Source organism: Alexandromys fortis, unplaced genomic scaffold (genome assembly GCF_014885135.2).
Source record: "Alexandromys fortis isolate MF-2015 unplaced genomic scaffold, M_Fortis_MF-2015_v1.1 scaffold_67, whole genome shotgun sequence".
Lineage (NCBI taxonomy): Eukaryota > Metazoa > Chordata > Mammalia > Rodentia > Cricetidae > Alexandromys > Alexandromys fortis.
This window is the reverse complement of record NW_026067945.1, coordinates 193,417-215,179: the sequence shown is the minus strand read 5'-3', so window position 1 is coordinate 215,179 and position 21,763 is coordinate 193,417. Positions and strand designations below refer to the sequence as shown.

The 21,763-nt window shown below is 49.1% G+C and overlaps 1 protein-coding gene across 2 annotated transcripts in view; it reads right to left on the bottom strand.

The window, feature by feature from the left end:
* The window catches only part of Trpm1 (transient receptor potential cation channel subfamily M member 1), a 95,816-nt gene extending 74,865 nt beyond the window's left edge, over window positions 1–20,951 (bottom strand). For both annotated transcript variants that reach the window (XM_050149125.1, XM_050149126.1), the window contains exon 1: window positions 20,877–20,951. In XM_050149125.1, the coding sequence (XP_050005082.1) occupies window positions 20,877–20,951 (75 nt within the window). The remainder of the gene's footprint in view (window positions 1–20,876) is intronic.
* Window positions 20,952–21,763: the final 812 nt, after the last annotated feature.

Sequence of the window (21,763 nt, the reverse complement as noted above, 5' to 3'; positions counted from 1 at the left end):
TAATCCAGCAAGCAACAATCACAGCAAACACATGTGACATGAATTGGCATTTCCAGTGACATTTTCTTATTTCTAAAATAACAGCAAGAGAGTGGCCAGCTCGCGCTACAAATATAACCGTAAATACCACACAAAACACTGCCAGAGAGAAGCTGTCCCCAGTCAAACCTGTCTTCCCCCTGGGGAGAGCCTGGCCTTAGTCCTGTTGCTGCACCAAATCCAGACAGATGGGTGTGCGTCTGTCCTCCCTCCCCTTCATTCTCAATGCCTGCACCACATCAAGGCGAGTACACGCCGTGCACACTGCTATCCTCCCCAGTGATTAGGGAGATTTTTATGGTTTGAAAACATGCATAATTTGATTTAAAGAAGTTGCTATGTGTGGCAGCGGGGGAAGGGGACCTGGAGAGATGGCTCAATGGTTAGGAGCACTGACTGCTCTTCCAGAGGACTCGCGTTCAATTCCTAGCATCCGCATGGCAGCTCACAACTGTCTCAAACTTCAGGATCCAAAACCCTAACACAGATAGGCATACAGGCAAGAGACTAGTGTACACGAAATAAAAATAAATTCATTTAAAAAAGGAAATTGTTATAGAAACTAACAGAAGTAAAAAAAAAAAAAAGGAGAGACATACAGAAGAACAAATGAGCAGGGCCTCCATGCTACCAGGACGACTGGTCATGTTTCCACGTGCTCACTCCTGCCTTTTCTACAGATACATTAGACATGTGGTTAGACACGGGCAGTAGAAATCTCAAGGCTATGACTACTCTGAGCATGTAGAAGTAAGTGTCTCCTAATGTTTCATATGAACAGACCAGGGTTTGTGTCCGCCCTGTTACTGGACAACCCTGGGTCGCACTGTGGCACACAATATTGAGTGAATGTCCTCTTAGCCTCAGGACAGATTCCTCCACGTGTGACTGCTGGCCTTGTCATGTGCTGTTGAACATGTCTAGAGTCCGGTCCACACTTCTGTTGTGAAGGATCAACGAGAGGCCTGGGGCCTCCACCATATTTCCCCCAAGCCTAGTTAAACTTTAGCAGCCCCACGCTTCTGCGGGGAAGGCTTCTAAGTACACACTCACCCTGTGAACTCAGGTGATTTGGAGTTTTTGAGGAAGATGTCTGTTTCCCCAAAGGAAAGGGGTGAGGTAGAAACTGAGAGAGGGTGGGTGCCGCTCAGCCCTGGAACTTCCCTGCAAATCCGAGGCACCTGCATGGAGAAACTGCCACCCAGGGACACTCTGAGTATTAGCCGCTCCTTGACTCGACAGACCCTCTCTTCCGTCAACCAAACTGTCAGTCAGCTTGAGCCCCTGGGAACCCAGACAGAGTCTGGATCCAGTACTCACTCCCAGGAGGCCCTGAGGCCACCTTTGCAGAGAGAAGCAAGGGGCCAAAAGCCAAGCTCTGCTCCTGGCTTACCTGCCTCAGCCGCCAAGCAGGAAGGGTTCAACCTGGCCTCCTCCAGCCTCTTCCTTGGCCCAGGCAGGAAACTGGGTGAGGGGGGCTCACTCTTTAAGAAGAGCAGCCCACATGAAGAGCATGTGAGTGTCCCCATGCCCAGGCCTCATGATCCCTGCGAGACAACGGGCCCCATGACCTGGCTTCCAGGCTGCTCAGCGTGGCATGCACAGAGAGCCAGCTCCCTTTGAAGTGGTCCCCCCACCTCCCCTGCCCCAGCCAGGCCTTGTGCGCTACAAATGTCAGCCCACTTTGCATAATTGACACAATTGGACCTAATCATTCTTTCAGAAGCCCCATGTCAGGCGGCCAGTGGCCCCGCCCTCATGAGCCAGGAAGGGGAGCCACATGCTTCTCATTACTGCTGCGCCTTTTCAAGTTGCTCAGGGCTGGGCCAGAGGTTGAGATGAATCCAAGGCAAATGCTGGGTGAGTCCCACATGACTTCCAGGCCCACGTGAGGCTTCTAATCCTCTCTGTCTCTACCCTGCCAGCAATCTGCCTGACTGGGGTCACAGTCACCCCCAGGCCACCGCAATGAGAGCTCTTTGGATTTGCTGTAACAACACGCCTGCACATGTGCCCCGGCCCCTGGTGTGCTTTCCCTGCCAGTCCTGAAAGGCTCCTTGACATCCCCTGGGTTGGGCTGCTCTTCACCAGGGGTCTGGGAGGCTCCTTGGAGCAGACCCCTCTCTGATTTACCATGAATGTGTGTCGTAGGCGGCTGGGATGCCTGAACAGGTTCCCATTTACAGGAGAGGACACTGCGGGTGGCTGACTTTCCCAAAAAACACATGACCTGGTGCAGGCTTGGCTGCTCACTCCAGGTTGGACTATTCACACTAGAACACTGAGAATGGGAAAGACTGAACAGGTAGACCTCCCTAGAGCCAGCAAACTGCAGAAGATCATGGCAGGAGTTGGACAGGTATCCAGGGGCACTGGGAGTCTGAACTCCCCCAGAGGATGCAGCTGGGGTCCCAGCCAGGCCAGGAACTGGGGAAAATCTGCTATTTCCTTTCCTTGATTTCTTTCATCTCTGGGTCCACCAAAGTTTGGCACCTGTTGTGCTAACAGGCAGGGGTTGTGTACCAGCGCTCAACTTCCCAGGAGATGAGTTGGGTAGATACCCGGGATGGCAGGCTCATACCACAGCAGCCCTGAAGATGTCTTATCATCTTTAGGTGACGTATGATACTCAACACAATGTAAATGCTATAAGTAAATAGTTATGTTCAATACAGATGAAAGGGTTTTTGGCACAGTCTGACCTGACCTTGGTTGAATCCATTGATGGAGAATTTGGGGAGTAGGAAGGCCAACTGCTCCAGAAAAGTGAGAGGAAGCTCTTCATCCAGATACGCAAGGACGGGAAGGCAGAAAGGGAGAGAACCTTTCTCTCAAGAGAAAGCTAGCGGGCTTTAACGTGTGGGGGTAGTTGGGTAGGGGGTCCGGGGAGCACATTAGGTAAACCTGCTATAATCGGAAGCTGTGGGGCATCAGAGAACTGAGCTGGACCACAGTTCCCAGGTCAGGACAGACAAAGGAAGGAGAGGATGAGATGATGTTGAAGATGGAGGGAGGATTGAGGCAGACTGGAAAAGTAAGTACCGCACACTCAGTCAGAATTGCCAAGGTCAAGTGGGCCCATCCCAGGAGCCCTGATCCAATCCATTTCCTTTACGTCTTACTTGAGGTAAGACATACCAGTGAGAAACACTGCCGCGCCTGGGATTGGCCGCAGGGGCAGGCTTCCGTGGCTCCCACTTTGAATCTTATTTTACGCATTTAAATCGAGGGAGCATTACCCTCCCACGACTCAGCTAGAGATTAGAACGCCTAGGGTGGAGGATGAAAATGACTGCTTAGATGGAAAGTCACACGACGCCTGTGTGAACAGAGGAAGTTAGGCGTAACTTTGAGATCTGTGACTTCGTTATAAAAGGTCACAAGGTGTAATTATGAACGGCTAGACGAGGCAAAGACCAAGAGGTTGACCCATGCCATTTGATTGCCTTGAACTTTAGCTGTTTCTCCAGGGACTGAATAAGTAAAAAAAAAAAAATTTTTTTTTCAGTTCAGGGAGCGTAAGATCTTCAGAAATTAGGAATTCAGGCTTTGGGAATTCCTCTCTCTGTCTGAAGGGCAGACGGGTCTTTCCAGGGAGTGGACTAGTTCAGCTAGGCAGCAAGGGTGAGCCCACAGCAACTGCTGGGCATTCTCCAGAAGACTCCAGGCCTGTGGATAATTCAATGCCACAGCAGCCTTCCCCAGGAACACAGCCCTCCACACAGCTCCAGACTAGCAGGAGCGGCGTTAACGCTTCTGCTCGGCCGTGCAGGTTCCAGACAGGAAGAACTCAAGAGCAGATCTCGAGTGGGCCGTGCTTCCTTCTCAGCTCCTACGGGCTTTCTTTTTTCCCCTTTCTCTCTCTTCGCTTCCTTCCTTGCATCTCAGAGGCCACGTTGTAGTGCGGCTCTGGAGAACAAACACATGGGTGTGAAGGACCTGCCAAGCACTCGATACGCGTTAGTCTGCAGGGTCATCTTTACAAAGACGATGGCGGCAGTGGCCGCAGCAAACGAGGACCCTGGGCTGCAGCTCTGTTGATGGCTCACAAGGGTTCGTGAGCCCAGAACGGGCGTGCTCATGAGGGCAGGCCCTGAGCTCTCCTACAACAGCAGGCAGCAGCTGGAGCTTCTGGATGGTCCCTGGAGAAAGCCTTAGAGATGGCCCACCATGTCCCTAACATCTCATCAATCCTCACCCCGCCACTGGCTGGAGTCCCAGCGTCACTGTGCTGGAAGCCAACAAACCCGGAGTGGCTGATTGCCCTCTGCTGGGACCCAGGGAGGGCTTTCAAACATTGTGACTCACTCGTCTTCAGCCACTTGGGGCGGTGGCGAACCTCCCAGAATGTGGGTCTCCTTACAGGCCAGTCAATGTGACCCTTTCCTCTTTCAAGATGTCTGTGTTCCTGAGGAGAGATCTGAGCACGGAACCAGAGTAATAACTTGTTTTGCCCAGGCCTGGCTGCAAACTTGTTTGGTTTGCAGGAGTTCCCTGGGCAGGCAGTCGTGCCTCCTCACCGGCTGGGAGGAAGATGCTCCAGGTGCGTGAGACTGGGATCCTGGGGGGCGGAGCGCGCATGCTCCCAGACAAGCCATGACTTCCGTTCCATGCTTTGTGCGTAAGTAGAAGCACTCAGAACCGTCAAGAGGGGTTTGTTCTGGTCACAAGTTTTTCGAGTAATACGTCATCACTCCTAAAATATGGACTTTTATTGCAACTTGGGGGATAGTAACCTTTGAAGAAAATATGAGCCTGTGTTAGTCAGGGTCCTCTAGAGCTTGTCGGCAGCTTGTCCCAAGTTCCCGGGCCTTGGAAGCCTCGTTTAGCAGAGTGTTCTCCTTTCCACAGTGCATGGCTCCTTCCCCAGAGACAGAGTTGCCTTTCCTAGTGACTAAGATAAAAGGAGAGAAATCCCTAACTCAGAAATGATCCCTCCTATAGGATCCAAGGAATGGCATTCTCAAAACTGGCCTGGTCAGATCTGGGGTCTTTTCAAAAGCCCTCTCTGTGTGAACAGAATTTAGGTGAGACTTGGTGTAGATTTTTCTCTTGAGGTTCATAATATATATACACCGAGGACTCTCTCACCCAGTGAGGAAATTTCTTTACTTCTGGAAAGCCCAGCCCCTTCCTAAACATGACTGCAACTTCTCTTGTTCTCAAATCCTTGTCAGGCCCAACATGGCCCGAGAAAGAACTTAGGAAGCTTCACTCCTTAGGCTCCATAGCTTTCCAGCCAGAATTGACCTAAGTAAAGACCATAAGGCAACAGAATGAACAATTTAAAGAAATATGTAGGCTGGAAATCTGGTGCATCTGTAACGAATACTATTCAGCTCTGTGGGAAAGTTAAATCACAAAATTTGCAGGAGAATGAATGAACATAGAATGTATATTAAATGAGGTCATTCAATCTCAGAAAAAAACTGAATATGTTCGCTCCTATATGTGGATCCTCGCCTATACTGCAGACATGCACATAAGCAAACAAATGTATGTGTGGGTGTAATATAACATACAATGAAGAACAAGAACAGTACCATCAGGCAATGAGGAAGACCAGAACTCAGGTAAGGAACACGTGAGCTGTGACAGTGTATATGATTTTAATGCTTTTTCCAGTTTTAACTGTGTCATGGAATTTTAATTTCTTATGGTAGATATATGCATTAAAAATATAATTGAGGCAACCTTGCCAAAAGCAATCTACAGATTCAACGCAATGCCCATCAAAATCCCAGCAAAATTCTTCAAAGACCTCGAAAGAACAGTACTCAACTTCATGTGGAAAAACAAAAAAAACAGGGTAGCCAAAACAATCCTGTACAATAAAAGAACTTCTGGAGGCATCACAATCCCTGACTTCAAACTCTACTACAGAGCTACAGTACTGAAAACAGTCTGGTATTGACATAAGAACAGACAGGACGACCAATAGTACTGAATAGAAGATCCAGATATCAATCCACACATCTTCACACACATGATCTTTGATAAAGAAGCAAAAAATATCAAATGGAAAAGAGAAAGCATATTTAACAAGTGGTGATGGTATAACTGGATATAACATGTAGAAGAATGAAAATAGACTCATATCTATCACCATACACAAAACTCAAGTCCAAATGGATCAATGACCTCAACATAAAGCCAGCCACACTGAACCTTATAGAAGAGAAAGTGGGAAGTACACTTGAACGCATTGGCACATGGAAACACTTCCTAAATATAACCCCAGCAGCACAGACACTGAGAGAAACAATAAATAGGACCTACTGAAACTGAAAAGCTTCTGTAAAACAAAGGACATGGTCAACAAGACAAAGTGGCAGCCTACAGAATGGGAAAAGATCTTCACTAACTCCACATCAGACACAGGTCTGATCTTCAAAATATACAAAGAACTCAAGAAATTGGACACCAAAAGATCACATAATACAATTTAAAAGAAAAATGGAGTACAGACCTAAACAGAGAACTCTCAACAGAGGAATCTAAAATGGCTGAAAGACACTTAAAGAAATGTTTGACATCCTTAGTCATCAGAGAAATGCAAATCAAAACAACTCTGAGATTCCATCTTACACCTGTAAGAATGGCCAAGATTAAAAATACTGATGACAACTTATGCTGGAGAGGTTCTGGGAGGAAAGGGAACACTTCTGCATTGCTGGTGGAAATGCAAGCTGGTACAGCCCCTTTGGGTGTCAGTATGATGATTTCTCAAAAAGTTAGGAAACAACCTTCCTCAACACCCAGTAATACCACTTTTGGGTATATATCCAAAGGATGTTCAATTGTGCCACAAGGACATGTGGTCAACTATGTTCATAGCAGCTTTGTTTGTCATAGCCAGAATCTGGAAACAACCTAAATGCCCCTCAACCGAAGAATGGATAAGGAAAATGTGGTACATTTACACAATGGAGTACTACACAACAGGAAAAAATGACGAAAGCTTGAATTTTGCAGGAAAATGGATGGAGCTAGAAAACATTATTTTGATGAGGTAACCCAGACACAGAAAGACAATGATCACATCCATACAATCAGGTCCATACAAGTAACATTAAACGGACTGAGTAAGTGGTATTTACATATACTCACTCATAGGTGGTTTTTAAACATAAAGCATAGAGAGCCAGCCTACAGACCACAATCCCAGAGAACTTAGACAACAATGAAGACACTAAGAGAGACTTATATAGATCTAATCTACATGGGAAGTAGAAAAAGACAAGATCTTCTGAGTAAATTGGGAGCATGGGGACCTTGAGGGAGGATTGAAGCGGGGAGGGAAGAGGNATTCCATCTTACACCTGTAAGAATGGCCAAGATCAAAAACACTGATGACAACTTATGCTGGAGAGGTTGTGGGGAAAAGGGAACACTTCTGCATTGTTGGTGAGAATGCAAGCTGGTACAACCCCTTTGGATGTCAGTGTGGCAATTCCTCAGAAAATTAGGAAACAACCTTCCTCAAGACCCAGTAATACCACTTTGGGGTATATATATCCAAAAAAATGCTCAATTGTGCCACAAGGACATGTGCTCAACTATGTTCATAGCAGCTTTGTTTGTCATAGCCAGAACCTGAAAACAACCTAAATGCCCTTCGACCAAAGAATAGATAAGGAAAATGTGGTATATTTACACAATGAAGTACTACACAGCAGAAAAAAAAATGATGACAGCTTGCTTGAATTTTGCAGGAAAATGGATGGAGCTAGAAAACATTATTTTGATGAGGTAACCTAGACACAGAAAGATAATTATCACATGTACTCACTCATAGGTGGTTTTTAAACATAAATCAAAGAAAGCCAGCCTGCAGACCACAATCCCAGAGAATTTAGACAACAATGAGAACACTAAGAGAGACTACATAGATCTAATCTACAGAGGAAGTAGAAAAAGACAAGATCTCCTGAGTAAATTGGGATCATGGAGACCTTGGGGGAGGATTGAAGGGGAGAGGGGAGAGGCAGGGAGGGGAGCAGAGAAAAATGTAGAGCTCAATAAATGTCAATAAAACATGTATAATTATATAAATTATATATATATAGTATATATATATAATTGAGAGCCAGACAGTGGTGGTGCACACCTTTAATTCCAGCACTTGGGAGGCAAAGGCAGGTGGATCTCTGTGAGTTCAAGGCCAGTCTGGTCTACAAGAGCTAGTTCCAGGACAGGCTCCAAAGGTACAGAGAAAATCAGTCTTGAAAAAAAATTAAATATGTATAATTATACACACACACAATTGATAGTGAAAGCGTAAAATCCAAAGAGAACCTCCATGACTTCAAAATGGCTGTTCCAACTGTGTAGATGTTTGTTAATACATACAGACCTTGGGGTCTTTATTTGCAAATTCTTTACAACAAAGTGATTTTTTTTAAAGGTCATTCACCAATAAACATGTTACCTTGGGAGGGGGAAATCCCATGGGCCTACTGTAAGCAAAGAACTACAGACAACTAAGGGATGCTGGGAGTGAAGGAGTCTTCCCCAGGGATTAGACCAGTAATTGGGCATTAAGTACCAACTGGTTGGCCCTAAAATCAGGTCCATACAAGTAACATTAAACGGACTGAGTAAGTGGTATTTACATATTGTGCATATGTATGTACATGTCACAGTAATGGAGAAAAGAGGACATGAATTTGAATGGAAGCAAGTGGGTGGGGTTGAAGGAAGGAAAGAAAGGGGGAAATTATGTGATTATGTTTTAATTTTTAAATATATAAAAAGCTGGGGAGGGAGCGATGGCTCCGCAGTTAAGAGCACTGACTGCTCTTCCAGAGAACCTGGGTTCAATTCCCAGCATCCACATGGAGTTCACAATGGTCTGTAACACCGGTTCCAGGGGATCTGGTACCCTCACACACACACACACACACACACACACACACACACACACACAGGCAAAACACTAATGCACATAAAATAAATCTTTACTATATATAAATTCATTATTCTTACAAAAATAAAGAGGAAAGATTGAATTCACCAAGGTGTTTCACACACGTACACCTCATCAAGCAGAGGAGAAACGTTTTCATTTTCGCTGCACCTTACAAATGCATCGTCACCACCCTCAGAGCTGCAGAAGCTGGTGGGAAGGATTCAAACACCCACAGTTCTCCTGTGGAGAAATTGAAAGGTTTGCCCCTGCTGAGCAGGTGTGTGAATGCCCCCCAGGCTGAGGCCCTGAGTCTTCCTACTCTCCTTGGGTTTCCGCCTTGATGATGGCAAAGGGCACACAGCAAAGCACAGCTCACACCCCTCCTTGGAAGTCATCACCCGTGTATTTCTGGGTCTACATGTGGAGACCTCCTGCGGGCAACTGCCATCTGGCTGCAGTTCGGAATTGTGCAAGGCCTGCCTATCTCCAGGAAAGTCTCTCTCTGTGTCTGTACCCCACCACCCCTGTGTGTGTGCGTGTGCATGTGCGTGTGTGTGTGTTTGCTAGGAAACAAAACCAGGGCAAGTGCTCTCCCACTGAGTTGTGTACCTAACCTACAGAAATCCTTTTACGGACTGAATTTCTGGGTAAGGCAAGATTCTGAGCAGAAAGACTCAGGCAAGGGAATTCTGAATGACAGCCAATGGTTCCGCAAGAAAAAGGAGGTGCGGCGGGTGTGCAGAGGAAACTGATGAGGGGCAGAGCTTTGGGACAGCTGAGGACAGACAGGCAGCTGGGGCATCTCAGGATAGCTTCAGTTTTACGTCGTTCCTGAGCCTACACAACAGCTAAACCTCCTACAGCTGCCTGTCGAGGGGCAGGGGCAGTCTAGTGAGGACGAGGCTAGTGATGCGGAACTGTGTGACCGTGGCGGGTCCCCAGGGGAGAGAGAAGAAGATGATGTGTAGCTGTTTCCTTTGGATTGAACTGCCACTCTCTGGTGTGCTGGGAAGCAAGGCCTACCCAACTCACCTGAAGTTTCACGAGCAGTAAACCATTTCTGAGAGAGAGGAGACTCTTGGCAGGGTGTGTGTGTGGGGGGGGGTACCTGCAAACTGTGCTACAAATGTCGTAATACATCTTTTTGCACTGTCTGACTTGCCTGTACTTCCGCAAGTAACCCCAATAAACTCAATGGCTCGCCAGGCAGGAACTGGCTGGGAATCACTACTCTGGCCTGTTGTTCCCACCTCTGTCTGGGGAAACTACAGTTGTCTTCCCAGGAAGTCATGCCCGCAGGTGGGCCTCGGAACTCCTTGGAATAACTAGCATTTGTAGAATGAAGGAGCTCAAATATCAGGAATCTTGGTCTCCCAAAGCACAAGCTAACACGGTTTAAATGCCACAAGAGAGTTATTTCTACAGGGGCCACAATGGCTCGCGGGGTGCATGCCAGGAATCCATCCCATTCCTGGAAGGGAAGAAGGGCAGGATTCTCTGTCTTGGAACCGTGAAGTCGCCTGTGTTGGCTAGTCTCACATCAACTTGACACAAGCTGGAGTCACCCGAGAGGAGGGGACCTCAGTTGAGAAAATGGCCTCCGTGAGAATGCACCGTGAGGAAGCCTGTAGGGCAATTTCTTAATTAGTGATGGATGTGGGCCCACCCTGTTGTGGGTGGGATCACCCAGGGCTGGTGGTTCTGGGTGCTGTAAGAAAGTCAAATGAGCAAGCCATGGTGGACAAGTCAGTAGGCAGCACTCCTCAGGGGCCTCTGCAGTTGCTCTTGCCCCAGGTTCCTGCCCTAACTTCCTTCAAAGATGAACAGTGATAGAGAAATGTCGGTGAAGTCAACCCTTTACTTCCAGAGTTGTTTTGGTCCTGCAGTTTCACGGCAATGGAAACCCTAAGCTCAAAACTCACTGCAAGTGGGCTCTGGGCTAAGAATGGCCAAGGGCATCTTCATGGGCAGGGGGACTGTGCTGTCACGTGGGGGTCCCATAGGAGTCGCCCTGAATTCGGGTCCCTACTCTACTGCCATCTTGAAATGTTTGAAAAAATTTAAGACAAGGTGTGCCTATTATTTTGCACTATAACCAGAAAATGATACGACATATCTCCAATAGATGTTCCCCCAGTGCCAAACCAAGGAAGCCCCCAAGTGCCAAAGCCTTGCCTGCCGTCAGAGTGGTAGCCGCCTCTGGGGCGTGCCAGGTAGAGATGACTCCAAAGAGGGACTTAGCCACCTCTGTCACAAGCAAGTTTCATCCTTGTGAGTGCTTCATTGCACCTTGGCTAACTGGCTGAGTTGCCTTCCACTGTGGGTCAGTTTAGGGGACTCCCAGAGCTTGGGGTATCTCTTGCCACGGAGTCTTGAGGAGGGTTAGGGACCCTTGAGCTGCTGTTGCTCTGGCAACAGTACCAACTTTTGCTAACTGGTCAGCCAGTCCATCTACCTTTCCCTGCTGGTGAGCCAGGCGCTACCAGCTCAGCGCTCTGCTGCCCCCTGCTGGTTGTTTTCAGAGCCAACCAGAGCCCTAGCTGTCGTTTGCTTTCCATAAAAGTAATTTATCAAATTGCTGCTTTTTTTTAAGTCAAAATACTGAGCTGCACAAATGTCATAACTCGCACAGACCAATCTCGTTAGTCATAAGAGTTTTAGAAGTAGGAGCGAAAACCTTTTATGAAGGATAATCTGAAAATACATTTCGTGTGTGCTAAAGAGAGCCCCCAGAAGCCAGAGGGCTGTGGTGGCTCTGGGGGCAAGTGACACACGGCCCATGGCTTAGAAAACTCCGGGGAGTATGATGTGACGCCCATAAGCCTCCTGGACAGAGGTCTTTCCACAGGCTCTGTGGCCTCTTAGAACCTGTGTGGTTTTGGCAACCCAGGCCCTTCTTCTCCATGTTATAGCATGAGGCCTGGACTTCAGCAAGGGTGTACTTGGGGATACAGTTATTCCTAAGTACCCGAGTCACTGGTTACAGGGCTCCAAGATCTGTCAAATCTGCAAGTGCTCAGGTCCCTTATACAAGACAATGTTGTATGAGCATAGAACCTATGTGGATTCTTGAGACATACCTGGATGCCATAGACTACCTACAAGAACACACATGTTCTGTGTACATATTGAGTGAAGATGCACATATATGTATTTTGGGGATGCTGGGGCTTGAACCCAGGTCGTTTCACTTACTAAGTCACTGAGCTACACTCTAAGCCCAATAGCACACAGATCATGTTATCCTCTATTGGTTAGGAGATAGCAATAAGAAAAAAAGTCTGTTTAAATCCGTGGATTCAAAGCTGAGGACTAAAGGGCTCACGACACATGAGCGTTCTTCTATGTGGGTCAGGAAATAAGTCTTTTCTAGAGCTGAGGGGCTGCCTGGGCCCTAGGCCAGGCTTAGGATTCAGTAATTGAAGGAACCTGCCTCCTGTTCTGCCTGGCATTTGGCCTTTTCCACCGACAGCTGTTTGCCTGGCCAGGATGAGGAGATGAGATGAGCAGCGAGATGTAGGTACAGATTGTTGATTGTTACAGCATTCGGTGCATAGCGGGTAGGGATTGGTCCGGGAACTTTATCTAAGGTCCAGGGAGAGGGAACTGGGGTCAGTGAGCTGGGGTCCTAGGACTGGGGACACTTTTGCCCCTGGCTGCTTTGACACCTTCACCATCAGCCTCAGCCCTGTCTCCCCTTGTCTCTCTCTGGGCTACCCATGAGCGCCATTCTTCCTTCTTCACTGAAGTGGCTCCCAAATCCCAGCAGAACAAAGTCATGCTGGTAGCTGGGCTCAGCGGCCAGGCCTGCTTTTCCAGGATCAAAGTCTTATTGACAGCCATTAATCACATGTAAGCAGATATTCCTCGGGCATCAGGCACCAGCAGATGCTATATGGCTGCCTGGGCCATTAGGAAGATTATGCCCGGGCCCGGCCAGCACCCAGCACCCGTTGTCTGGGGAGGTGGGACTGAGCTCTTGATCCTTAAGCAGGGACCAGCACGTGTGCTTCCTTCCTGCCCTCCCTGTAACAACCCCTAGATCTCTCAGCTAAAGGAGCTCGTCTCCCAACACACAGGCTATGCCCGCCTCAGACCACATCATTCTAGCTTAATGCCCAGCCACACTGACAGCCTGGGAAAGCAGAGGCTCTGGCAGGCCCAAAGCAAGTGGTTGCCCCTGTGGGTGCCCGAGTAGGAAAGGCTGAGTCTAAACCAGGAGGAGCAGGTAGGAATTCAACCAGGTACCAAGGCTCAGGGGAAGGGAAAGGGAGGGCCTTACAGACCAACAGTCACACACATGTCCCCCTGCACCATGGGCTGGCCACTTGCAGCAGACTTGTTCGGGACACACCACTGCCCAGTCTAAAGTGACCTCATGGCAAAGGCTCACTGTTTCGGCACTCCAGTTCCAGTTTCCCACCAGGCAGGTGTGGCCCATGTCCCTTATTGGGCACCCAAAATGTCCTACTATTGGACTATAGAGGGCATTGGCTGCCCACAGAGGGAGGTCCCCTTAGTAGTTCCAGTGGCCAATGAATCTTTTGCTAGTAACCATGACAACGGAGAGTCAAAAGCACATTTGTTTCATGGGGCGCAGGACATATTAGACTCTGTAGAAACACACGCATAGAGAACAAGTGAGTCCCCTTCTTCATGGGGACCTCTCAGGTGTGGGAAATAATCATGGGATTCAGAGTCTAGTGGCTAGAGGAATGAATGAACGGTGTGGCTGCCTGGGAAGAGGCCACTGCGGAGAGGGGCTGGCTGGTACTTAGGCCCCTCTTAGGACAGCCTGTAGGAGCAGTTGGAGGTCCATGTGGTTGGATGCTGATGATGAGTGTGGCCAGGGAAGGCTGTGTTAGACCTAGCAGGGTAGGGGTATGCCTAGCCATGTTCACTGTGTCCCTCGTTTCTGATCCCCATTTTCCTCAAAACGGTTTTGGCCGCTTCGAAGAATCTTAAAGTGTGTCTTCTAAAACACCAAGAAAAGCAGCGGAGATGGTTCAGTGAGCAAGGGGCTTCCCACACAAGCATGAAGACCTGATTTTGGACACTAAGAGCCCATGTACCATCTAGTGTGGTGGTGTGAATCTGGAATCTCAGTGCTTCTGTAGAGAGATGGGACGTGGAGACAGGAGAATCTCTAGAAGCCCGACACACAATATCCAGCAGCAAACTATGAAAGACCCTGCCTCAGACACGGCGAAGACGTGAGGACTGACAGGTAAGCTGACCTCTTATGGGTACTATGGCACAAGTGCATACACTCACACGCACACACACACACACACACACACACACACATGCATGCACTCACACACATGGGGCGGGTAAAAATAAAACACAGAAAAGCATAAAAAAATGTCCTGATGGGTTTCAAGACTCTTAGGAGACCAGATACGCCTCTTTAGAAGGACTATTTTGAGCGAGTTATTTTGGAAAACCGTGGACAAAAGCAACTCTTTGAGAATGGAGCAGAAGTGCCCTTTCCAGAAGGAAAATGCTCATCTCTGAAAGGGTCTCGGTAGTTAGCATGGCTTCTCCTCACTAGGAGATTCTCCTAGATGAGGCTGGAGAAACGGCTCAGCAGAGAAGAGCACATACTGCTCTTGCAGAGAGCCTGAGTTTCGTTCCTAGCACCCATGGAGGGTGGCTCTCACAGCTCCCGAAACTCTAGCCCCAGGAGATCCAGGATTGTCTTCTGGCTTCTGAGAACACCTGCATTCATGTGAATAGCTCTCTCAACACACACATACACACACACACACACATACACACACACACACAGACACAAACACACACCTGCAGAATAAGCCCTATCCTGTTTGCACAGGCCTTTGCCCACACCCTTTTTTCTGTCTTTATTCAAGAGCTGTATGTACGCCGGAGGTAGAGAAAAGATTCTGAAGATGTGCAAGTCTCTCTGCGTTTTCTCCCGTGTATACGGCAGGTGGTCGTGTCATTAAACATCTGTTCCAGCTACTTGTGCTAATCTCTGCCTTTTGTTGCAGGGAGTCTCAGTCTGTAGAATGTAAGAAAAAAATTGACTCTCCTCCCCCAAATCCTAGGTTAGAAACACTGCCAAGACCCCTGGATGTGTGTGCAACCCCCCCCCCCCACGCACACAGTAGCGCATGCTTACTCAAGCAGAGAACTCTGTAGGTAATATACCACCAAAACGAATTACGGGTCTCTCGGGAGAAGGAAGAAAGCTCAAAGGTTTTCTTCTTTGAAAATATACCTCAAAGTATCGTGCTGTGTATAATAGAGATACATAATTTTTATTTGCCAGTTTAAGATTAAAGAATAAGACTGGAGAGATGGTTCGGTGCAAACATGAGGACCTGAGTTCAAATCCCAGAACCCACATTTATATAATGCTGGTTGTGATAGTGCATGTGTGTAGTCCCAGCATTCCTACAGTGAGACGGGAGGTGGAGACAGGGGAATTCTTGCAAGCTAGGGGGCCAGATAGTCTGTCTGTCACACACTGTGTGGGAGGTGCGGAGCGACACCTGGGGCCGTCCTCTGACTTTCACACGCGCTAGCTACTACACTCGTACATGTAGGAAAAACGTAATACACATGTGTCACACAGAAAGAGAGAGCGAATAAAAAAAATAAGCCTTGAAAGCAATTAAGAACCTGTTGTTCTTAAGAACCAAGGACAGAGGTGAATAGAATAACAGAAATGCAAACCAGAGAGAATCTGAATGATGTAGGACAGTAATGAAGTCGAAGAACTGAGGTGTGTTTAGTTCTGTCTTAGCCAAGACCACCAGGCACTGCCAATGAATTCCTTGTGCATACACAATCAGAGGGATGGGGAGGGTGTGGCCACTCCTTCCTTGGAGAGGGAGGGGCTCTGCTTCCTTTGGATGGGTGGGGAAGTGGGAAGAGCTACCCGATCTCCCCGGTGTCCTCAAGGCAGCAGGAGGCATAAGTGGCCTGGGATCCCACTGCCTTTAACAGCAGCGTCTCCTGTGCTGTGCTTCCGCACGCAGGAGCTTTTGTCTTTGGCCTGAAATACACACTGCAAACTGCTTTCAGCCTTCGGTGCTCCTGGGGACATTTCCTCCAGCTGCCGTGCCCAGTGTCCGCCTGAACCATCTCATGGCTCAAGTCTAGCTGCTTCTGAAGAGGACCACCATGCCACCTCAACTTGCTCAAAAGTTAAATCCCAAGTTGCTCTTTCCCTGAGAACTTTCTTTACTCTTGGGCCAAGGATCTATCAAAGGGCAAAGTCAACTGCAGATGAAGCCTGCATCGTGGCCCAGAGAATCAGCAGATACCGGGGCACCTTTTCCCTTCACACATTCCTCCCATTCATCTCGATCCCCCTCTGTCCCAAGTCCCCTCCAACTCTCTAGCCTGTGGATCGGCTGTTCCCGCGAGCCAGATGCTCTTCCCGTGGAGGTCAGCATGGCTCAGCTCCCTTCCTCAGCCTTGCGGCTTTTGCACAGTGTACACTCTACCCTGATGTACCCTCTCTGGTCCCTCTTCACAGCACTTTCTCAGCACAGCCGACTCCCTGGGAAGCCCACCCCTGGAGGGTCAGCTGCTGTTTTCTGACTGGACATTCTAGACTCCCACCTCCAAGGAGGCGTCTGTGGCTGACGTGTGCTTGTGGGAGAAAAAAGGCGTGCGCATTTATCAAAGAGCAGGCTTTGTCCAAACGCCACAATAGATTTGCAGAGAAAAGCAACAAAGAACAAAGCCACAAAGAGCTCCCTCCCTACAATCGGTTTTTGTGCTCGCTTGAGGTTTTGCTTTTCAGTTGGTACTATAAACGTTAAATCTATACTCCTAACAAGGGTAGTCTAGTGACATAAGGCAGGTGGGAACTGAAGATATCTTCAGTGATGGACGCAGGAAAGTCCACCTTATCGATGAGGAAATTAAGCCCAGAGAGGTTGAATAACTTTTCTGTAATCACACAGCAAAATCCTAAGCAGGAGTCCTGCAGGCAAGGGTGGTCAGAGCCTTGATGTGAAAGCTCTATCCATGGAATGTCATTGCAACCTAGATTCACCAAAGCCCCGTCTCAGCTCTGCGTGGGAAGTACCTGTTGGGGATGTGAGCAGGTGCAAGACCCCACAGATGCTGGGAAGGCCCGGCTAGAAGCTGGCCTTGGAACTGCTCTGCCTATTCCCAAATCCCAGAGGCAAAGAATGAGAGAAGACAGGGTGGAACCAGAAACCTGGGGGGAGGGCCCCTGCCAGGCTGCGACCAACTCTGAAAGACAGGGTTGCAGAAGTGTGGGGTGCAGTTGCAGCGTCCAGAGGCTCTGCTTTGGACAAGCGCATCTATGGCCATGCGGGGGAGCAGCAAGGGACATCTGCTGGCTTTAATATGGGGTAGGAGAAAAAGGGGGACTTTAGAGGTCCCTGAGAGCCACCAGGATCATCCTGATCTCTAAAGTGCCACGTCTGGCTCTGCCCCGAGGAAACGGCACAACAGCTCAGAGAAGGGCGCCTTGTGTTCTCTGCCTCAACACACTGGGCTTGCTGCCTCCTGAATCTCAGGGCCGCTGAGCAGAGACTCACAGATGTGCTGCAGCTGAGCTGGGCCCTGTGCTTCGACAACCTGCCTCCGCCTCACATTCGACAGATGTTGGTTCTGAAATTCGCACATTTCCTTTTGGGGAATGTTGACAGTTTCATAGTAACTTTGGATGGCAACATCTTTTTCTTCTGTTTGTCTTTCAGGAACACTTTGATGTCCTCTGCTTGGTACATCCTCTAGGCCAGTGTTTCTCCGTCTTTGGGTGGTGACCCCAGATATTTACAGTATGATTCATAATAGTAGCAAAATTACACTCATGAAGTAGAAATGAAGTAATTTTAGGGCTGGGGTCACCACAACATGAGGAACTGTATGAAATAAAGGGTTACAGTGTCCGGAAGACTGAAAACCACTGTTCCAGGCAGTGCTGGCTAGTGGGAGGGGCAGCCTGTTCTGTGCTGTGTGCTACTGGAGCTCACCTCAGCTCATCCTCCAGAGCCAACTCTCCTGTTCCCTGCATCCTAACAGGATGCTTCCTAGCCTGGGCTCACCCATTCTCTGCTTCCTAACAGGATGCTTCCTAGCCTGGGCTCACCCATTCCCTGCACCCTAATGGAATGCTTCCTAGCCTGGGCTCACCCATTCCCTGCACCCTAATGGAATGCTTCCTAGCCTGGGCTCCACCAAGGGCCATGTGACCCCCACAAAGGCAAGGGCTTCTTTCGGGAACTCTGCTGAAGTGTGGGTTTCATTCCTCAAGACTTAACAGAGCCTTCAGTGCCCCGATGTGCACTGTGGGGCTCTCCCAGTGTGCACACTCCATGGCTTGGAGCTGGAGTCGTGTTCTCAGGATGCACTGGACTTAGGCTGGGATGGGGTTTCTGTGACATGCTGAACAGGGGGTACCTCAGGCAGGAGGGTTGCTTTGAGTTCAAGACCAGCCTGGACTACAGAGTAAGACTCCTACATCGTTGGGGAAAAAAAGAAAAGAAAAAAAAAAAGATCCTAAGAACTGTTCTTCATCTTCATTTTCCCTTCTGTGCTCTCATTCTCGGCCTGAGGATTGTCATAAAAAAAAAAAAAAAGCCTGGGACAAATGGAGAGCTGAGCCGTTAACTAGGTCAGGTGCAGGCAGGGAGGGTCTGGGGAGTTCAGGTTTGGAGGTGGTGGGACGTACAGACGATGGGACCCAGGGTCTCCCTCCCACAGGCAGCTCACAGGCTCTGCTACTGAACCACACTGCCAGCACAGGCAAGAGGTCACCATCAGTTGTCATGGGATGAGATCACCTTGGAAAGGGGAGGGGCATCCTCTTCTTAAATGTGAAGTAAAATTGGGTGCATAGTCCGGGGGAGCCGGGGGGAGGAGGAGGAAAGAGATGGCAGAAGAGGGCATGCAGGAGGGGGAAAGGAAGAGGGAAATGAGGGGGAGGGAGTGGAAAGAGAAAGGTGCTAGTTTTCAATGTTGACCAAACTCCAAGTGCTTCTTCCCTGAGCTGAGTTCCCCCACGCCCAGACTCTGCACCAGGCAGAGGGCGGTCAGAAACATGGGATCCCAGAACAGCACAGCCTGCTTCCTTCCAGCAGTGCTTATCAGTTAGCACGAGCAGCTGTGTTCTGGGGAGGAGGCCCTGCAGCACTATGTGGGTGCAGCCGCCGTAGCTAGAGGCGTGCGGGTGAATGTCGTGTTCCTGCCAAGTGTGGTAGTAGATCTGTGAATGCTAATTTACAAGACACTGTGGGTGTGCTGGCTCCGGAGGAAGAATGGTGACTCTCACAGGCCTGGGAGGACGGGAAGATGTACCACCCCCCACCCGCCCACCAGGAGCCCTTGCGGGTGGATCTTCTCTATTCTTCAAACTGGTAAAAGCCTTAACTATTAAAAAGAATAGTTTCTTATTTCCTCTGTGTGTTTTCAGGCTCCTGGAACATCAGACACTGGGAAATAGCCTGGCTGGATGCATACCCAGCTGTTGACCTGCAGGGAGACCACAACCTGGCCAGCTCCTGAGTGATGGTTGATGGTCCACGGGGCATTCACCTGGCTCACACTGCTGCCCTGGCTTCTATCCCCAACACTGACCACAGCACTGGCTGGCACGCCAGTGTTCAGAACAAACTCCTTCAGGGAAGTTCTCTTCTGATCATACCCTCTCCTTCCTGTCCCTCACCCTCTGGAGGAGAAGTGTCTTAGAAGGAACAGGGTCAACACCACCCCTACCACCCGTGCACTCAACAAGTGTTCAGGAGCCTCTGCGGCTCTACCTGAGGTCCGCTGAATGTAAGATGACCTATTCAGGCCACCAAGTGTGGGAAGAGTGTATGCCTGTTTGAATGAGCATTCACGACAAGAGCATGGCCTCTGATTCAGGAGAATGGCCAGACCTTTCCCTGGTCCAAGAATGAATGTTGATGAATGGCTAACAGTAGCGTAAACCATACAGAGCTTGTTAGTCCCAGATGACTTCATGGACACACCCTTTGAGGCTGTTCCTCTGCAGAGACCACATACCGAGATCAGCTGAGCAGCCTCCTTGTCCATACTGTATATAATCAACACAGATTAGCTGACCAAACACACAGAGTACCCAAGCTGCTGGTGTGGCTCCTTCTGAGGCCATGGCCCACAGGATCCCAGCTTTACAGTTACTTGTGTCTGGTTTTCTTCATCTCTAGTCACCCTCAGACAGGTTTCCAGTGCCCAGTTGCACCGGTCACGGTAACCTGGATCCAAAGGACCCCTTCTTGAAGTCCAAGGTGCCTAGGGACACTCACTCCTGGGCTGGTGTGTAGTCACCTTGGACAGCAGACGAAAGAGTCTAACAGACACAATAGGGAACTTCCACAGAGCCTGCCTTGAGGTCACAGAACCCAGGCCCAGCTCAGGGCTCACTCAGGGCACCCTTCCCCCGGCTAGAAGCACCACTACTCAACTTCCTTTGGTGTACTCCATACCCTGGGGACGAGGCCCACACTGCGGGCATCAATTATCCCCAAGTCTCCTCGGTAATTTTATGAATCTGCAAACAGAACAAAGCAGGGGGCAAGGGGGCCACATAGGAGCCCTTAGTGGTGCCCTGTGGTATAGACAAAGGATGTCATGGGGGCACTGCCCAAAGGTAGCTGTGCAGCATTCCGAGTGAGAGAATAGAGTCAAAGGGCATGGGACAGAGACAGGAAATGTGGGGGCCACCTTCTAAGAAGGGAGCTTGATGTGGAAGACAGTCTATGCACACAACATACACACCCTACACACACACACAAAATCCACACAGTCCACATGCAACACATAGACACTCAACACACACACACACCTGGAAGTCAAGAGTTCACTGGAGCAACACTCACACAGGACAGAGACCCACGTCCCTCTACCCCGCTGTCCATCTGCCCTTGGGCATCAAGCCAACTTGACTCACCTTCTGGGAGCCCGAAGTGGAGCTTTTGAGTGAGCCACGCTTGAAGGAGCTGCTCATTTTCCTGAGGGACCCCATGGGTGCCCCTGCATTTCCTGTGAGGCCCAGTCTCACATGGGAATCCCCGATGGACTGAGACAAGAGACACAAGGCTCTTTTTAACCAGGCTAGGCACGCAGGGGACTCGGGAGGAGCTGGGCTGCTTCCCACCCTCCTGCTGGACTCCCACCTGGTGCCCAGAGTCTAGATGGCTTCTGTAACATCTGTAATCAGCTTTAATCCACCGTCCCTCCTCCCCACGCGGCTGCATGGTTTTTAGGAGAGAGATTTAGCAAATGGGAATTGGATGTGAAATCTACTTTGAGAAAGTGGTGGCTGAACTGGGGGGGGGGGCACATGGTGAAGATTTGGGGATCCTCCAGCACTGGTGTCCAAGGCTTTTGCTGGACTATGACTTAGTTAAGGTTTTCATTGCAGGGAAAACACATGATTAAAAGCAAGGTGGGGAGAAAGGATTTATGTCAGCTTCTAACTCTTAGGTCACACTCCATCACTCAGGGAAGTCAGAGTAGGTACTCAAGGTAGAAACCTGGAGGCAGGGACTGAAGCAGAAGCCACGAAGGAGTGCAGCTTACTGGCTTGTTTATTCATGGCTTGCTCATTCTGCTTTCTTATACACCCCTGGACCACCTACCCAAATGCGCACCACACACCCTACTGTGGACTGGGCTTGCCAACATCAATCATTAATCAAGAAAATGCCCTACACACTCGCTTACAGGAAATCTGATGGCAGTCTTTTCTCAATTGAGGTTCCTCTTCCCAAATAATACTTGTGTCAAATTAACAAAGATTTGACTAGTACGGACTGTGGCAAGGTTCCCAGGGAG